Source organism: Pholcus phalangioides, unplaced genomic scaffold (genome assembly GCF_987345545.1).
Source record: "Pholcus phalangioides strain wild (caught in Gottingen) unplaced genomic scaffold, Ppha-v1.0 ptg000018l_1, whole genome shotgun sequence".
In the NCBI taxonomy this organism is placed as follows: Eukaryota; Metazoa; Arthropoda; class Arachnida; order Araneae; family Pholcidae; genus Pholcus; species Pholcus phalangioides.
Window position 1 is genome coordinate 10,237,040 of NW_028301611.1, and position 20,511 is coordinate 10,257,550.

Consider the following 20,511-nt stretch of genomic DNA (forward strand, 5'->3'; position numbering starts at 1 on the left):
AAGATTTTTATCATGCAATGTGCCTCAGACGGATGTACGGCAGTAGACTTATGATGCACACGTGATAGTCCATTCCTATACGAAAAATTAATGCTTGGAAAACTAAATACACAAGAAAAAGTGCGCAAGCTTCTTTTTTTTTTGGAATATACACACTTTTGTTTGAAAAAAAAATCTTCCACAAAACATGAAAAACTAACTAATATAAGCCCTATCTGTTGTTTTTCCAAGTTTCATAAAATAACTTTAATATTCTCTTAAAGCCGGAATTGCACTACGAGAGGTCAATCTTCATCTCCATAACTTTTCAGTACTAGTCTCGAGAGAAGCCGAATTTCAAACGTGTGGACACGCACGGAAAATGTTCTGCGCATGCTAGGTCATAGCATGCAACGTATTGGTGTGCATGGCATATTACGTCACCGCTCGCAGACAAATTCACGCAGATAAAAAGAGGAAACATTGGTTTCAAGTAATTTTATGAGAAATACGTCGAAGAACTCGATAAAACAAACTTTTACTGGAACTTTATAAACACGTAATAAAAATTTAAAAACAAACTTTGGCTGTGTAAATATATACCACTATCACAAATTATACAAACACAAGAAATAACGTGTATATCATAAACAACTGGATTTAAAATATCTCTTTTCTAAATCTAAATCCGAATTCATTGCACTTGGCGAGTAGAGTTTTCGCCAATTGGTTGGGACCACAAAAGAAAACGGTGACTTTTCCTTTCTTCTGATTTGCAATTTCTTTAAATACCTGCAAAATATTAAACAAAAGAAATATAAAACGTTAAAATTATTTCGACATCTATAATCAGGTATATGTACTTTCGATGGCCATGGCCTTGAGCAGGACAGTCATTTAAATTTTTTATGGGTTGGGGGGGGGGGGCGGCAAAGAGAATATACTCAATGTATGGTGTATATACACACACATACAATTTCTAGTGTATTTTTCAAAGCAAGCCCCACTAAATGACTGGCCTGGTCTTGAGGTGGACAAGACTGAGTGCCAAGCTAATTTTAAGAACTGTTACCAATCCGTAGGGTACTGAATATCGAGTATACAGAATAATACAAAAATACCTCAGACTTCAATTTCAGCAGTTTCATCTTGGCCAGAGTCAAGCTTGAACGTGCCAGCTTCTCTCGGAATAAGAATTTCTCTACATACCTTCTTCCCCCCCCCCCCCCAGAGGGTTTTAGTATTTTACCTGTAAGTCCTACACCATCCCTCCTTGGCGTCCACTTCGGGGAAAAACTTAGACCAAGAAAAAAAAAATCCACAAACAATTCCACAATCCAAAAATATACACAAGATTGTCTACGTGATTGGGCGAGATCTGCAGCTGTGAGCCAACAGCTGCAGACTGAGTTCAACGCCTCAGTTCAAGCATCTGTGGTTTTCACTTCAAATATGAAAAAAACAGATGGCAGAAGTATTAGAAGAATCGCACACAGCTCTTGTGACCTAAATACGTTAGGATCATGGAAACAAGCCCTCAACATTTCCCACCATCACAATAGTAACCTATAAAAGTATCAGGTTGGAGCCCCTTCCCCCCAATATATATAATTTTGAGCCCTCCCAATAACTTTACCCCTATGGTTAGGACCACACAACGATTCTCAACCTTTTTCAGCCCATGCCCTTCGTCTTATCCCTGCTCTCCTTACCCTCATCCTTTAGGGAGATCCTTTACATTTTAATTATATTTATATGAATTCAATAAGTAGAATCAAAAAATATGCAAAATGTTTATTATAAGTTAAGATCCATCTCTGGAATCCTTGGTTAGGCGTGGATCTAGAAGTTGCGTGGTCATCCCTACCAAGAGCCGAATTATATGGAAAAATATGTCTAAAATACGGGATGATTCACCGAACCTTCCGACGTATCACCATGGGTCCGCGCCTACCACGAGCTAGAGTTCAGTGAGATTGTCTTCTGAAGGTTTTATGCATAGCCTTCTCAACATCATGGGTCTCCGAGCCGAGTGACGAGCTAGGGCCCCATACTTGCTAACATTAACATACTGACATTTGAAATTCATAGTACCAGATTTCACCATGTAAACAACCCCCTCCCTTCCCCCCCCCCACCTACATAGGAATAAGGTTATGGAAAAAATAAAATGAAAAATATACGTCCCGTAAAATGTGGGACGTATGGTCACTCAAACCATATTTTATTCCATTAAAACCTCTTAGACTTTACAAGTCACACAACACCCCTCCGAAAACCCCTTTGAGTTGAATATAAAAATGCAGAATGCTGTTAATCTAATACATAAATAACAATACTGCACTGACCTTAGTCCAGTCTGGCCTGCCAGGCTGAGTTCTGCTTTTCAGCCCGGTTATGAGACAGCGCTTCTCTTTCTTGTACAGGAGGTCCAGGGCCATTTGCAGGCCAACAGCTTTCATGTCAGTCTTGTCCAGTGCTGACGTAATGTACATGTGGATGTCCAAAAACCGGTCTTGCTCTTGCAGTTGGGCCTGTTCTACCTCCAGTTCACTCAACAGAGATACGAACCACTCAAAAGCGCGCTGGTGACGATTCAGCCAGAAGAAATCCACCTGGAAAGTTCAGAAAACCCCCAAATTATAAGCCAAATATTTAACAAATTAAGACTAAAAGGCATCGAAATTTTCCATTGTTTACCTTTCTCAGATGAATGTTGGACACTGGCAGTGGATCCGTCCACTTATGATTGCAGTTTGGGCAGGTATGGCGAGATTTTCTGTACTGGTACATGATGCTCTGCAGGATGCTAGCGAAAGGAGTCACGCCTATTCCGGTAGCTATGAGAACTGCATGCCTTGCTTGGAAGATGTGTCTCGTAGGGGAACCGTATGGGCCATCTAAAAATATCTGCGGCAAGATACAATCAATACAAGATACAATCGTTTATAATCTGATCAAATGATAATTGATACAAAATTATTCATTTCGGTTCACTAATATCAATCGGTACAATTTCAGTCTACTTGTGATTCCCAACTTTTACTTTTCAAGTGCCATCCAAAATTGCGTGCTTCAGGATGTGTGTGGGCGTTCATATCCCTAGAAATGCAGTATATATGTACGGTATGCGTGTGTGCAAGAAACTTGTGAACAATGTTCATTCTAAGCTGCGCGCATGGAGAGTTTTTCTCACTCAAAATCCCAGAATGCCATTGATGAATATGAATCTCAGATTGTCTTGCTGCCGACAGAAAACAAGCCCGACATGGTAAACAAAAATATAAACGCTGCTTATATGCTCAATGCCTGAATCGCGCGGGAAGCTTGTACATGTGCGCCCCCAGCGCACGAAGTTTGTGCTCCCAATGAAAATGCACGAAGCTTGTTGCCTCCTACCCCAGATACGCATCCCTAGAAGTGTGTTAGAGAGGCGTGATTTCCTCCACAACATACGTAGGTTTGCGTACAGCCAGAAATGCAGAGGTGGTGATCGTACTGCTTGGAAAATTCACGGAAAGTTTGGGCATTTCTTTCTATTTGAGTATATTGTTTGTTTAAACCTTCTCTATCATTGCAGGGCCGTAGTGCACCTTCTCGGGGCCCCTCTTGAAAGGATTATTTTTATGCAAAATAAGTGCACTTTTGTGGGGCCCCTATTCGGCTTGGGGCAGTGCCCCTGTTGCCCCAGCCTAGTTGCGGCCATGTATCTGCTATTTTTCACGTACCCGAGTAACCTACCACGTATCACAGGTTGGGAACCAATGGTCTACTAGAAGACACGCGTACTCACCTTGAGAGGAGTTTCAGTAACCACAACGTTCTCGACTTCAGCCTCCCTCTCCAAGTCCTTCACTTCCTCTTCAGTCTTTGGAAGCTCGACGGATGGGCCGATAGCGGTTCCGTCGTCGTCGTCCTCGGCTACCGTCGGCATAACTATGACCGTCTGGCATCTCCTGAAACCTTTGTCCGCTACAGACACCCTAACTGATCTACGCTTATCCCTCGGGCGTTTAGACCTGGATGGCGGACGAAGGTACGCGGTGCTCTGCGCTGGAAACGCGACCTGTTTTTTCTGATGCTCTTCGAGTATTTTCCTAGCGTCCACCTGATTCCGCAATTGGATAACTCTGCTGGTCGACGTCGAGCCGAATGAGGTCCTGCGTTGGAAGCCAACTCTAGGTGGCAAATGTGTCCTCCTCCTGTCGATGGATATTGGGCTCGGCGATACCTCCAAGCAGCTGGAATCCAAGGAAGGTTCGCAGGAGTCTCCACTCTGCCGATCTATTTCCACGGTTACCTGGGAGATCGATCTCGGCATCTGTTCCAAGGGCATACCAAGGTTAGGACACGTAGCAGACAGGTTGTCCTGACCTTGGTTGTAGTAGCCACCACACTTATCAGAAGCGCTGCGAGTGAGCGCCCTCCGGTACCCGCCGCCTCCATTGCTTGGCACCGGCGAGGATGGATCTCGTGTAACCGGCAACGGTGACACGCTCAGTGATTTTGACACTTCTCCCAAGTTCTCCAGCTCTTTGCCATCTTCGAGAACTACCACGCTGCAGCAAGCTTCTTTGACTTCCATGTCTCTGGCCAGTTCGTCGCTCAGCACTGCTTCTTTGTTCTGCTTATCAAAGAAACGATACAGACTGTTTGTCCATTCGCCGACTCCACGGATGTGCAACCATATGACATCTGAAAAGATTAAATTGTTCACAAGATGTCTACAATCTGTACATGGAGGACCAATGTGGTCCAATTTGAAATAGGTTATATCCAATGCTGAAGCAAAGTTATGAAATACGATTCAGTTTTATGAATTTGTCTATAGCAGTGGTGCACAACCTTCGGCCCGCGGAAAGTTTTTCGGTAGATATCACGATACCCACACGAATCTGACCGAAATTCCTTGATAAAAAATACAGGGGCGTCATCGCCAATTATCGCAAAAAATAACCATAACCAAAAATAAGAAAAGTTGCCAATTATGGCACAGATCACAGAAAAATCGTCAATGGCGAGGAAAGTACTACTTGTCGCACGAGATTAAAATGTATATCACTGAAAAAAGTTCATAAACACGGGGGTTGAATATTTAGTCATTATCGTAATATATTTTGCAAGTGATGAAAATAATCTTTGATTTCAGTACAGAAAAAAAAATTCAATTGAGTTTCAGTGAAAATACGGCCCATTTTTATAAAATATTTGGGACGGCCGAAATCACGGGAAATGTCCCGTGAAATATGGGTCGTATGGTCAACCAATATGCACCAGTTTCTTGTAAAAATGTCGCAAAGCTGGTCCGCGGACTGAAAACGTTGTGCACCCCTGATCTATAACAACGTCTTACCATCGAGTTCTGGTGCACTGCTGATCGTGAACGGATGCCACTCGTACTTTGCTATTGCTGGTATGTTGATGTAGACGTAATCACCTGGACGATAATCAAACTTCGGAGGGCGTTTGATGACCAGGTGGGTCACCTGCAGGAAATTCAAAACGTTGGTAAATTGTTGGTAGGGCAGCCTTGATATTTTACCATCAGTAACTAAAAGAATGTATGAAGTGGCGTCTGAACCGTGCGGGGGGTTCAAATTATTAAAGACCAATAATTTTCAATGGCTTTCATATCTTTCATTAGTTGTGAAGTCTTATTTTCAAGCCTTTCTGCAATTCAGGGCCTGTTTCCTCGCATGGGCAAACAGAGCATGTGCCCCCGGAAATAGGCCACCTTTTATATTTCAGGGACACGTGCCCTCTTCCCCTTCCTCAAAAAAAACTACGTAGAGGACATTATGTAATATTATAAAAAGACTACTGTAGGGGGCCAAAACCTATGACGAACCGGCTCTGCTGTAATTATGCATTTCTTGGAGATAACAATTTTTGATTCACGAAAAGTTCACCAGCAATTCACCGAAAAAAGGTTGAAAATCGACATTTCATCACAACGGATATTCTTGAGTGACGGAGGGAAAACAAAGAGCGGTCTGGTGAGCGCGAACGAGTGTCCGAGCAACTGGTCTGGTGTGCGCCAGAAAGAAAGTGATCCAAGAGAATCGCCGTGGATAAGTCACTCAGAGAGAACGAGTGAGCAATCGAGTGAGATCTGATGCAGCGAGAGCAAGTGATCTAGAGATCAAGTAACAAAGAATGAGCAGAAGAAAGTAACTGGGTAAACGACTGACCCGGAGATCAATCGTTGTCACTCACATTACCACACGATCGCTCACTCATTTGCTCTGAACTCAATACATGTGGCAACGAACTGATTAATTCTCATTTCCGCGAGTTACAAGAAAAATCGTCGGAGGGTGAAAGTAAATTGCATAGTGGACACACATGAACACTACCTTCCCCATTGTTTTAAAAATGGATCATTCCTCCGATCCCGTCAAGAGCCAGGAGCGTCGGAGATGTTTCATATCTGTGGGTGCTCGTCTTGAACTTCATACAGTATAGGAAATTCCGATTTCTGAAAATTCAGGAGAGTGCTTGGGGACCCTGCTATAAAATTACGTGGAAGCTCGGCCATCTAACTGTACACCCTCGCCCCGGTTGCAGCGCCAATGCATACAGGAAAAGAGAATTACATGTGTTAAATGAATGGAAATGAAATCCCCAACTTACGTTTGACGGTAGAAGGACGCCCTGTTGGACGTAGGCTTTTTTACTACTAGACAGGTTCCTGTCTATTCTGATGGCCGTTTCGATCATATAAAACACAGCAGGAGCTAAAAACCATTTCCAAAAATTTGGAGCGTGGAGGATAAGGACAGCCCAGAATAAAACAGACAGCTGATGCAAACAGTAAAAAACCTGAACAGAGGAGGAACAAAAAAACCAGAACAATTAATAAGTTCATATACACTATGTATTCAAAAATCTGTCCTTTTGAGTTCAGTCATTTTTTCGAATTTCTGAAAAAATACAGGGTAAATAGTTTTGAAATTTCGGTCACGTGGGCCCTAAGATTGTACTCCCAATTTCCAGTAGAAGTTTAGTTAGAGTGCGTTTAGGGGACCGACAAAAAAAATTAAGAGAAAAAGGTTTTTGATCAACCCTGTATGATAAAAAAAACTGCAAATGGTTTGTAACTTTCACAAAATATTGTACTAAGGCAGGTATTACGCTATAAAAAAAGTTTGGTAAAAGTCCTTTTATAAAACTTGAAAAATGCAGCCAATAAGGCCACCGGTTGCATTTTCTAGAATGTAACCAATAACCTTATTGGTTAGATTTTTCCAGTTTTATAAAAGATTTTATCAAACTTTTATAGCGTAATACCGGCCTTACTCTATATTTTCGAAAGAATATCACGTATATAAATGTTTTCTACGAGGATTGCAATTTTCATCGCACGTTTTTCGCTTATAGCATGCATAAGTTTCAACCAAGTTTTAGGAAATTTACATAAAAATTAGCACTGCACGAGACACCTTTGTGTGGAGGCACAGTATGCGACACCTTTACTAAAAATGCCCGTATCATTGAATAATAGTTTAACCACGCATATACGTAGAAAATATCTATTTTATTTTTTCATAATTTAGTTGCCAGATATGTTTTTTTTTTTCAAACCGAGCACAACTCAGATCTATTGCCATAGGCAATTTACTAACTAGTGAGTTGTGCCGGAAGTGTAAGTGCGTGTACCTAACAGTCTGAGTGCATATCTAGTGCTGTGTATGATTTTTCAGTGCTGCCATCTATGTCTCGGAAATGAAGTGAGTGATGTGTAGTGACTGAATATTTGTACTGTTTGTAGGACTGTTGCTCTCTGTGGTGAGACTTTTTAACGGGGAGATCGGCTCGCATTTGCGCCTCGAAGTTGGGAACCACAGAAAACCAACTTCAGCCGACCACCACTGTGGTGACGGTGGGGCTCGAACCCGCGATGCGAGTCCGTCACTATGACCACTCGACCACCACAGCGGCGCCAGATATATGTTGCGACTTATTACGGAAATTTCAGCTGAATGTCGTGAGAGTTCAGAAAGATATACGCGATATCGTGAGATGTAATTTATGTTACTGGCCGAGTGTCTGGATACAAGGGATTTTCCATAAATTGGTATTTCGATTATTTTCTGTCAGATTATTTCGTTCAGTTTCATCGTTTCGATATCATACATGTATATTATGTTCAAGCTTGTGTATTATGTATGTGTATGAACATCATACACATACATGTGTATTATGTTCATTTCTCTTGTATAGTATATCAGACATGTCTTCGCTCATTCCCATAAAGCTGATCATTTTTGTCGCACCACGGTCATTTTCTGCACACGAGGGATAATTAGACCAGGACCTATAATTTATTGCCGATTCCGAACGGCAACCTTTATACTCACCGAGGAGTTGATGCGGGACTCTCTGCGGTAGTAATGCTTTTCTGCGGTCATGTCGTTTGATGTACCCGTGTTAGGAAAGTTTGACAAAGACTAACCGGATATCGAACTCGCGACACCCATAAAGCAGTGGGCTTATTTTTGGAAAAACCAAATGACAAAATAATCGAAATACCAATTTGTGGAAAATCTCTCGTACTCTCAGCAAGTAGCTTAAATTACAGCTCGCAATATCACGTGTATCTTTCTGAATTTTCACGACACTCAACTGGGATTTTTTTACATAAGTTGCGTTATATATCTGGCAACCAAATGAGAAAAATAAAAATAGATATTTTTGCGCATGCGCGATTAAACTCATTCAATGAGAAGTGTTTTTAGTAAGTAGTCACATTCTATATGCCTACACAAAAGTCCTCGTGTTGTGCCAATTTTTCTGCAAATTTAATAAAAAAAATTATCAAAAGCTACGCACGCAATAAGCTAAAACGTGCGATGAAAATTGCAATTTTTATAGAAAACAGCTTCGTGAATACGTAATATTCTCACGAAAATGCACGCAAGTATTGCACGTAGTTAGTGCAATATTTTGTGAAAGTTGCAAACCATATTTTTTATCATACAGGATTGATGAAAAACCCGTTTTCCTTAATTTCTTTGTCGGTCCCTAAATGCACTTGACTAAATTTTCACTGGAAATTAAGTATAGGGTTCACTTGACCGTAACTTCAAAACGATTTGCCCAGTATTTTTCTAGAAATTCCAGAAAATTTCTTAACTCCAAAAAAGACAGACTTTTGGAAACAGTACATTATCTAAGAAATGTACATTTATCTTGGAACATTAAAAAAAAAATTTGAACCACCAATACCTCAAACTTCCCTTTTCTGCGGACGAATGGCATAGCGGAGATAAGCATCGCTGCTAGAATTAGTAGAAGAGTCCAGCCCGTGAGACACGCCGATCCACTCACCCATCCGATATCGTGGGCAGTGGAGAATAGCCAACTGTAGAGTGGTCTTTCGGCACTGGAAATTGAGGCTGCAAATAGAAAAACATTGTTCAATGTAAATTCGAATGACCAGGACGTAGACGCACCGCGTTTACACTTGCGAACTAAGTAACTTAAGTCCTGTAGATAGTCGAATTGCGAATGATGTCAAAGATGACCGTTCTGAATATACAGGGTGATCCGGCGATTCATAAATCATGGGCAAAACTGATAGAACGCATCTAAACAAGCGATATTCATCATACAATGCATAATCGTTCTGGTTCGTGGAACCAGCCTTCCATTTTACAATAAATGGTAAAAAAACAACGAGATAAATGGCAAAACTAGCACTTGAGTTCAATGACAGCGCCGTCTAGTGGTTCACCGCTTGCGTTACGACCATGATTGACCAAAACTGTTTAGATGCGTTTTATCACTACTTGAAGTTCTCATGAGTAATGACTCGCTATGTATACGACTCACCGAAATTGCATATGTGCATCAAGGTATGTAGCACGCTATAGCCAAGTATGCAACAGCCGGTTAGCTTGTGGTAGTAAAGATGCTGGTCGATCGGCAAATATTGGCCGAAACCGTGCGTTCGGAGCCAAGTCAGTGTCTGGCGAAGAACGAGGACGAGCACAAAGGAGCAGGTAAAATTCAAACACTGTCCTGTGGGCAAAAGAAATCGCAATGAATGAGTTCTGGCATAAAAATCATCGTGCTTGTTCAAAGACAAATTTTGTTTGCAAGTGTATCGCTTACCACATGCTCTGGCTAAAATTACGAATATTTTGGCGTTTTTGTATTCGTAGGCTCTCGAAACGAACAAGGATACGTTGACGACCACGAACGCCAGAAGGAACACGACGCTCGTCCAGTTGTTCCTGATGTGCTTCCAGTTCAGCTTCCTCGACCTCCAGGATGACGACGGAGCACTTGGCCTCTTTCTTCCCGGTTTATTCGTGGGCAACAACCAACGTTCGATACTGAAAATACAGTTCATGTATACCGTGAATCGGCAAAATTTATTAAATACATAATCTGTCAATATCGACACCTCGGCTGACAACAGTACCACAATTTTTGTTCCTGGTTAACCAGCATCACAGGCGTAAGCAGCCCTCAAGCTGATATTATAGTGTTATTTTGCAGGAAAAAGTAAACCCCCCCCCCCCTTCAGAAGGGAAATTTTTTGGAACCACACACCCCCCCTCGCGCGAGAAAATTCTGCGTACGCGTATGACCAGCATCATTGCCCGATGGCTTACTAAACAGCAGAAAATGGCAATGTTATGTTTTGACTATTGCTTTTAAACTCGGGACGAGCGAATTTCTCATTTTGAAGGTCAAGTATCCGAAAAACAGGATCATGTGAATTTTAAGGCAGTATCACGAAAATCCAGGGCCATGGGCGGAGATACAGGATTGTGGGGGGGGGGGGATCTAATGTATATGCGTATACATGAACCGACTTCATCCTGCCTCCAAACCCAAACTTTGAAGTCTCCGGGGTTCGGATTCTCACGAGAGTTCGGCACAACGCCCACACGACCGCACACTCATAATACAGGCAAGATAACCTGCCAATTTGTTTACTTCTGAATTCGGAACACAGATGGCATTTTACCCTTTGTGGTCTTACGTCGAGGTGGACTCGACATCTGGAAAAAAAAAGTACTTCGTTGCTACAATGACCCCTTACAATTCAGAAAGGCTCCTGTGAATTTAGCTTTTTAGCAGGACTTATAAGCTATCCAAAAGTTAGTAATAGGGAGCTTTCCTGATTGAGAGAGGGACGCCATGAAGTCCGAACTGTACCATCCAAACACCGAAAAAACCTCTGGACCGCGCCACGGGTTAAAAACACGACAGGCATTACTCGAAAGAAAAAATTCACGTTAGGTACAGAACACGTACAAATCCCTACATGCACCGATTTGTTAAAGATTCCTGCGAAGAATATTTACGTGGTGCACAAACGGTTTAGCAGCAGCTCTTTCTCATTGTTGCAGAGAAATCATAAAATTTACGTGTTTTTACCAACTTAAGACATTTTTTCCGGCAATGGGTGATGTCCCGTATTTTTATACTTCACATCCATATTTTTTATGGGCATCTTTCTGGACAATTTGCCTGTTGTGGCTTATGTATTTGTACTTTTTTGTCTACATTTATCGATATTCCGTATTTAGGCTCGCAACGTTCCGCATTTTTCTCGATAACGTATGGTTATCGTAAGCGAAGATGTAATTTTTATTTGAAACCTTAATGATTACTCATTATATAATATCAATTAGGACGATTGAGTAGTTTTTCATTTAGTCAGAATCAAGTTAACAGTCAAGTCTGCCTGCGGACCACCTATTGAGAAACGTTGATTTAATAACCATTTCAGAAAGCACCTACCTGAGAGTCAGATTTTCCATGAAAGCCGGATGTCGTTCAAGTTGATCTTTGAACTCTGGGAAAGTTATGGAGCCACTGCCATCCGTGTCTGCATCCTGGAAGAGCATTTGCGTTAACTCGTCCAGCTCAGAGTCTGTGAATCGCAATCCGTTTTCCTTCATGCACTCGCTGATGACGTTCCGGAGCTCCGGCAACTGGATAGATCCATCACCTAACGTGGAATCAAAACATGGAAATGTCTTGCAGATATTTTGCTAATTTTGTATCGAATCGTTTCCAAGAAAACAAAGTTTAACATTTAACTGTTAGTCACCGAAGGGTTAGTATTCAGAGTCCAGAGCAATAATAACGTGATCTTCACGTATTCCCAAGGGATCAGCATGGTCCGTCCAGGGAATATGTTAGTGTTAGGTTAGTAGACATCCATGCCCGAACCCAGACCTGCACAGTGAGAAGCTAGTTCCCTAACCACTCGACTGCCAGGCCAATCTAGGTTCTTTTGGTATCCCCAAGTGCACACACTATGCCACTCTTTTCGCAGCTCACTGACGTGGTCCTTCGCTCTCTAGGTACTGTCCTTCCCGTGGTCACTACGTCAGTTTTGGTCATTCACTGATCTGGTCCTTATTAGGGCTGCAATTAGATGCTTGGTCAGCTGGGGCAAGCATATTTTGGCACCCCCCCGGTGTAATGTTAATGTTAAAAGAGGGAAATTTGTGTCCCCTCTGGTTCTGCGCCAGGGGCACCAGACTCAGACTCAACTGCCCCCACCTAGTTGCGGCCCTGCTTCTTACTTTTTTGGTTCTCTTATTAATCTCTCAAGTCACTCTTTTGGTTATTCAAAGTAATTTTTTTTTTTTGACCACTCATTTCTCAAATTTGCCTTGCCGGCCCTCTAAACTTGCCGCTCTGAGCCCGCTAAGGCTCCTCCGTAAATTTGCTTCTGATGCTCCGCTAAATCTTACCATTTTGGTCGTATACTTGGAACAAGTATCGCAGCTTTTCTTGCGGCGTCTCCCGTGAGAAATTCCACATGGCACGCATGAATTCATCCAGTGATATGGCTCCGGAATTATCCGAATCGAATATCCTGAACATCCTTTCAACGAAAAACATCTGAAAAAAAAAAATATTTCCCATTTAGTTCATTAAACCTCGCCGTCGTGTGTCGCTTTCGAATATTATTTCCAGCCATATTTTCAGATTTACGGAAAATTCACCGCCAACAATTCACAGCCACGCAATTCGCCGAGAGGAAAATTCACAGAGGAACATTCATCAAACAGTTCATCACTAATGAGTGGCCAAATGATTGAGGAGTGAGTAATCGAGCAATAGGCCTACAACTGTAGACCTGCTGCTCTGTGTCTGGACTTTAACGGGAAGGCGCGAATGCCAGCTGATCTTCCCGTTAATAAGTCTCGCCAGAGCAACAGGCCTACAACAGTACAAATATTCCATCACCACACTTCACTCATAGTTCTAAAAATAGATGGCAGCACTATAACATAAGCATTACACAAACTTCATGTTAGGTTCACAACACGTACACATACATTCCAACATATGCCGAATCGTTAGAAGTTCCGCAGAGGAATATGGACGAGGTGTATGTGTGTGGCTTAGTAGTGACCGACCGATTGAGTAACCCAAATGAATGACCGTATGGGTGGGTGACTCGCTCACCGACTCTGCTCAATTGATCATTCACCTGCTCATCCACTCAGTTATTTTGTAGATGAATTTTCCTTTCATGGAATAGCGTAGCGGTGAATCTTTCGTGATTTTCACAATATGCAAACGCTATTTGGATCGATTTCACTTACGTTTTTGGATTGGACGATCTTCTTGAAATCGTTGAGGTCGATCTCTTTCTTGTCGCCGACAGCATCTTTGAAAACTTTCTCCAAGTGGTTCAAGTTTGTCGAACTGAATCCTTCGGTGGAACTGGTATACATGAAAAACAAATGGTACCGTAAGAAATAAGCATCAACTACGAAACAATTTCAAAGATATTTGTTTTGCTAAAAGCTTTATAAAACTTCACTCGAAATTAGTTTTGATACTAATTTACCCAAATACTCCTGCACTAACTCGCGATCAAACATTAAAAACTCGTAAAAAGCTCAAAGAATTTTCTGTTGGAAAATACAGGGTGTCCAGATATGCACACGCAGCGTCAGATTTCAATAGAATTGATCATTTTCATATGCAGCACGGGGATGCGTCAGTCTAATTACGCAAAAATTACGAATAGTAATCAATAATGTTCAATGTAAAAAATTCTTGAAATGAACGACTACTCGGGATCCGACTTTGATATGGGGGAGGGGGGGGGTGCTGATGGTAAAATTAAGAACCACTGGTCTAGGCAATTCTTCACGCTTCCGAACTAAATTTTTCTGAACGTTCCAGTTGGATTTTGTTTTCCAGTGAAATCCTCTTTCATCCGCAAGCAAGCCCCGGGATCTTTGATAGACTCCAATATAGGACTCGCCACGGGTTTCTCTCAAGGCAATTTTAAAAACACCCCTTTGTAGGAGCAACAGAACATACCTTACTAGCTAAAGCCCCGTTTACATGGGAAATGAAAAATCCTGTTTCCTTCACTCTGCAAGAGGGAAAAATCGCAAAAGGATTATGGGGAAGGGGTATGCACCGCAAAAAATCCTCATTAGAAGAGGGTGCATATTTCCTCTTTCCGTACAAGGGGGGGGGGGGGAATCGTCAAGCAGGTGCTAGAACTCATAATGCTACTGCAATATTGCACATGTAAACGGGCCTTAAAAGTACTAGCCGACGTGCCGTGGGTGAGGGGGGCCCTTCCCGTTCGTAGGACACTGCGTTTAGACGGCCATGGAACCTTTACAGTAAAGTTACAGTGTAAACACTAAAAAATAATGAGATTCAGCCCCAGATGCTCCCTTGTAGGGCCGCATGAAAGATATGCAGATAAGAATTTCGTTTGCTGCAGTTTTCAAGTTAGATGCTACGAGTTTTTGGTTGCAAACCAAATTGCCCCCCACCACGGTTATTTTATATCCCCATTCTAATCCCATTTTCTTCACCTTTTTTATCCTTAAAATTTGTCGCCCTGGGATATAGCCCACTTAGACACAAACATACATTCTCTAGGTCGCTCGCTTGCACACACACTTTTGGCCACTCGCCTTACCTAGCCCTTCGCTCTCTAGGTCCTTTTGCTCAAGCCCCCATGCTTTAGGGCAGGCATCTTCAACCCGTTGCTCGCGTGCATCACGGTGCTCGTGTCCGATTTCATTCCCGCGAGAACTTGATCGACGTTCTAATTAAATATCTTGAACAAATTGGATATCCAAGATTGAAATCATCCCGATTTCATTCATTTGTATGTTAAACTTACCGTAAGGGGGGGGGGGTGATCTTTTGATGATGGGTAATAGGCAGTTTTTGCGACTGGAAAATAGTTGACCTCTGCTTTTGATCACTGGTTTGGTCACTCTGGATCTTGCAGTTTTGGCCACTCGCATGCTTGCGAACTGTTTGGATCATTCACGTGTTTGCATATACTTTAGGTCACTTTTTGGTAGAACGAAACTACCCTTTTCACTTCACGCCAACTCCGGTCACATCGCCATACGGCAATTTACTACCAATCGAACCCAGTAGGAAATCGTTCTCTAGAGAAATTCATGTTATACTTCTGTCTTCGTCTCGGGTAGAGGCGGACTTTTGGCGAGAGCATATCGCGTGGCCATCTATCGATGGTCACCTCAGGTTCAATAGGGGAACTTTTCGTTGGTGGCCCCGGATCGAAGCCGTGGACCTGACAGCCTTCATGGTGATAAGCATATAATCATTCGCGCTCCCCGCTATGGCCTGGTCCCCATCTCTAGGTCAGTTTTGTTCCCTCACGTGCTTACAATTCACTCGTTTGGGTCTCAATGACCTAGTCCAGTGGTTCTCAACCGATGCTCCGCGGAGCCGGGCTCCATGGGCACTGTAGGCCAAAGTTATTACTTAAGGCCTACATGTAATAAAAAATACGATTACGAGACTCCGCCATAGAAATCATACAAGGGCTCCCTGGGTCGAGAAAGGTCAGCGGTTCTCAACCTAGTCCTTTACTCTCTAGACAGTTGGATTTATTGTTATACAGCCTGTTGGCTAAACAAACGTTGCGACTTTTCTTTCTGCTTATTTTCTTGTGCAATTATTGCTCAAATTTGCCGCCCTGGGGGTATGGCCGGCCTGCCGAGTGTCCCCCCCCCCTCCTTGTAAATACGCTTCTGCTCAACCCCCTTTAAATACGTGGGGGCGTTCGCATCCGTGGAAATGCTTAGGGAGCTTGCGCGCGTCTCTGCGATTGTGGGTTTTGCTCGTACCTCCGAATGACACCGTCTCGTTCCCAATTAGTATGTGAACCACAGGTTGGGAACCAATAGCATTTGTTGGTTGATTTGGTGATGAACCACCTATTTTGATTAATTTTAATAACGAAGCACTTCAGACTGCAATGATACTAATATACCTGGAACTGAAAACCATACTGAAATGGTGATGTTCCGATTCATCCTTTCCCGTTTAATCCTAAGCTTAAGTGATAGTTAAAAGTTTTGTCCTATCCGTAACTTATGACCATCTTGACCACGGGTGGAACGGAGTGGGCCTTCAATGTTTGAGTCACGAGCATCTGTCAGGCCCACAATCAGAAGAGCAGTAACCAACGTGTAACCTACATACGCTTAAAGTACGCATGTATTAAATAAGGGAGTTTTTAATTTTCGTACAGATCAAGACTTCATGGCAACACTTTGGCCGAGATTAACCCTATAAACGTTTGATAAAAGACATTTTATAAAACTTGGGGAGAAAACCAATAAGTTTTTTGAATGAATTCGCTCAAATGTAACCGATAGGCTTATTGAATTTATTTTTCGTTTTATAAAAGGACTTTAATAGAACTTTTATAGTGCAATCCCGTCCTTCAGCAAGGATGAAACTTTGACCAGAGGATGAATCGTTAAAGAAACCACTATTTTAACCAGAGGATGAATAGTTAAAAAGATGAAACGGCGCTATTTTGACCAGTGGATGAAATGCTAAAAGCAGTGTTTCTCAAAGAGTGCATCGCGACTCCTAGATGCGACGCCAACCTACGTCAGGGGCGTCGCGGTGAGCTGGAGATACCGATTTGTGCTCCCATTTATGCTTTGAAGGAGGGTTCTTTTACATGGGAAAATATCAAACTATTCTGGGGAGCCGCTGATGAATCGGGAAAGGGAACCGCGGTTGTCGAAAGCTTGAGAACCCCTGCGTTAAAGGATGAGAAACGGCACCCATTTTCACCAGAGAATGAATCGGAAAAGGATGAAACTGCACTATTTTGACTAGAGTATTTAATCAGAAAAGGATGAGACTATGCCTAGTCACTGAAATCATGTGCATTGAACTTTGAATTTTTTTAAGGTATAAATTTCGTACAAGAACAGTTCTTTCTTGTTAAAATTTCTCGGAAACATCAATTTACATCACTTTTAAAATACTGCCCGAAACTAGACTTGAACTTACTTTATTGATTTGGCAATAAGCCAATTACTGCCCGAAACTAGTGTCTAATTCAATTTTAATATATCGATGCTTCGCGAAAGGCGAAGTATAAGAAAAGATCCATACAGTATTCGGAAATTATTACTTACTGGGCTTTCTCCAAGTATGATATGAACTCCATGACACCAATCCGCCTCCTCACCAGGAATCCACGGAGCTGGAATTATATAAAACAGTTACGAATTCGTACGAAACGATTTCCTTCGGGGACTCATAAAACCATCGCTTAAAAGAAATGAACAAAGTGGAAAATCCTCAACGACGATAATCCTCGGGGGGCTCCAAATGCGACTCCCACACACCAAAAAAAAGTGCTACCAAAAACCCATAATTAACATAAAACGTCTAGTCCACACACGCGCGATGGAGCTCGTGATGTAATTGTCGCTTCTAGCGATCCGATTGGAGGACTTTTTCACACTGTGGAGCTTGTTGATTGGAGAAGATGCATATTTAAACTAGACTTGTTCCCGTGGGCCGTAAATTCACCGGTTAGAAAATTCATCGACAACGTGAGTGAGTGGATGAGCATTTGAGTGAGCCAGGAAGCAAGCGAGTTTCTCATACGCACCACTCAGTCGTTTATTCACTCGTATACTCACATTGTCAATCATACGGTCACTGGCTCACACAATCGTTCACTCACCAATTCACAAGTTCACTTACTCACTTGGGTACTCGTACGGTCGCTTACTCACTCGCGCACTCGCCCACACACTCATATGGTTTTAGTACTCATCGTCACTCATCTACTCACATTATCACTTATCCCATTCATAAGGTTACTCGATCATTTGGGTACTCGTACGGTTACTCATTTATACGGTCAATCACTTTTTTTTTTCAAACCGAGCACAACTCAGGTCTATTGCCATAGGCAATTTACTACCTAGTGAGTTGTGCCGGAAGTGTAAAAGCGTGTACCTAACAGTCTGAGTGCGTATCTAGTGTTGTGTATGATTTTTCAGTGCTGCCATCTATATCTCAGATGTGAAGTGAGTGATGTGTAGTGACAATATTTGTACTGTTTGTAGGACTGTTGCTCTATGTGGCGAGACTTTTTAACGGGGAGATCGGCTCGCATTTGCGCCTTGAAGTTGGGAACCACAGAAAACCAACTTCAGCAGACCACCACTGTGGTGACGGTCAGTCACTGGTTCACTCAATCGTTCACGCACTCATTCACAAGTTCGCTCATAAGGTCACTCGTACGGTTACTCATTTATACGTTCAGTCACTGGCTCACTCACCCATAGGCGTACGCAGAATTTCCTCAAGGGGGGGGGGGTTATGTTTTTTCCTGCAAAATAACACTATAATCTCGGCTTGTGGGGGAAGGTTAGAATCCCCCCCCCCCCCTTTGCGTACGCCAATGCACTCACCAATTTACAAGTTCACTTATAACGTCGCTCGATCACTTACTAACTTGGGCACTCGTACGGTTAATCACTTATGCGGTCACTCACTAATTCGCCAGCTCAATCGCTCGGTCGCTCAATGGTGACAGTCTGTAAAGTGTTTGTCGGTAAGTTTTCCCAGCGGTGATTTTTCCGTCAGTGAATTCTAGCGATGAATTTTTCGTAGTTCGACTTGTTCAGTCACGATTCTAGTCTAGTACATCGCGAATGCGAGCAGGTCCAACATTTGAAAAGAGTCTCTCCACAGAGAGCAGGCAGACCTACAACATGATACTCACATAACATGAAAATTCAATCATTTACCATCTCCACTTCAAAATATGGAAGACAGATGGCTCTACTAGCAAGAACACGAAACAAACGCAACTCTCACAACATAAATACGTTAGGGGGCCATGGCATGTACCGATTCGTTGGAAATTCTACAGAGGAATATGTACGAGGTACATGTACGGTTAAATAGTGATAGTCTCTAGTACAGCGTTTCTCAACCTTTCTGAACCCAAAGGACCAGCAAATCTACTGATTGTCAGTAGATTTGTACGACCCATCTCTAAAGCCCCCTGTGGATCAGAGGTTTGATTCTTGACCCGTAGCTCAAGAATCCCTACCTGTACGACCCATCTCGGGAGCTCCCGTGAATCGGAGATTTGGGTCGTGACCCATAGCTCAAGAGTCCCTACCTGTAAGTGGGTTCGTACCACCTATGTCTAAAGATCCTCGAGTATAGAGTTTCGGTTGTGATCCATGGATCAATAGTCCCTGATTGTTAGTAGATTTGTACGACCCATCTCTAAAGCCCCTTGGATAAGATATTCGTGATTCGTGATTCGCTTGATTCGCTTGATTCGTGACCCTCAAGAATCCCTGCCTATAAGTGGGTTTTTACGACCTATCTCTGAAGACCTATAGAGTCTCGGTCGTGATCCATAGTCCCTGATTGTCAGTAGATTCGTACGACCCATCTCTAAAGCCCCTGTGAATCAGAGGCTTGATTCGTGACCCATAGCTCAAGAATCCCTGCCTGTAAGTGGATTTGTACGATCCGTCTCTAAACCCCTCCCCCCCCCTGCGAATCAGAGGTTCGGGTCGTGACCCATAGCCCAAGAATCCCCCGGCTGTTTGGATTCGCGTGACCAGTCTCGCAAACCCCCCCCCCCGACCTATGCCACCGCTGCGGGCCATAGGTCGAGAAACGCTGTTCCCTTACAATCAAACAAACATGGGTGAATCATACTCACATGCGAACGCAAGGAAAGCGCAAAACAATCCAAGACACCACGCGAAAAGCACGCAAGTCCTATAGATGATGCGAAAAAAACTGCTTTATTCTCAGTGTTTCCTGGGAAAAAAAGGCCTGATTTTTTGGGTGACATTTTATATATTTTATTCGTTTTTTACGTGTTTAATCTCTTCTCTTAAAGGAAAAGAAACCAGTTTCTGCGAAGGTCTCTCTGAAAGACAAACTTGGTCTTATTATTATTTTCATTACGAGAAAGTGTTAGGCCTTGACCTTGAGGAAGAGCTATCGGCTATGCTGACCTCTCTCTTATTATAGGGTACGAAATTCATTTTTAGTGGAAAATCCACGTTTTTATGTAAGACGCTATGTAATGTTGGAATACCAATCAGGTTTTTCAATTAAATATATTTTAATCATGTATGAATTGACGAAAAGTCGTAATAAGAGAAATGTTTTCAAGGTATAGTTATATGGAAGAGGCCAGAGGCGCCGACGTGTGAAGGAGACATTGGGAGGGCTGAA

The 20,511-nt window shown here is 42.6% G+C and overlaps 1 protein-coding gene across 1 annotated transcript; it reads right to left on the reverse strand.

Annotated features, from left to right (window-relative positions):
• Positions 1-515: 515 nt before the first annotated feature.
• Nox (NADPH oxidase) lies at positions 516-20,065 on the reverse strand. The gene is made up of 14 exons (XM_089247742.1): positions 19,988-20,065; positions 17,418-17,485; positions 13,566-13,686; positions 12,705-12,855; positions 11,740-11,950; positions 10,096-10,319; positions 9,814-10,002; positions 9,208-9,377; positions 6,613-6,801; positions 5,333-5,465; positions 3,773-4,674; positions 2,680-2,889; positions 2,328-2,594; positions 516-771 (listed from the first exon to the last, which is right to left on the reverse strand). The coding sequence occupies exons 2-14, from the start codon at positions 17,447-17,449 to the stop codon at positions 640-642; spliced, it is 2,931 nt and encodes a 976-aa protein (XP_089103868.1). The 5' UTR covers positions 17,450-17,485; positions 19,988-20,065; the 3' UTR covers positions 516-639.
• Positions 20,066-20,511: the final 446 nt, after the last annotated feature.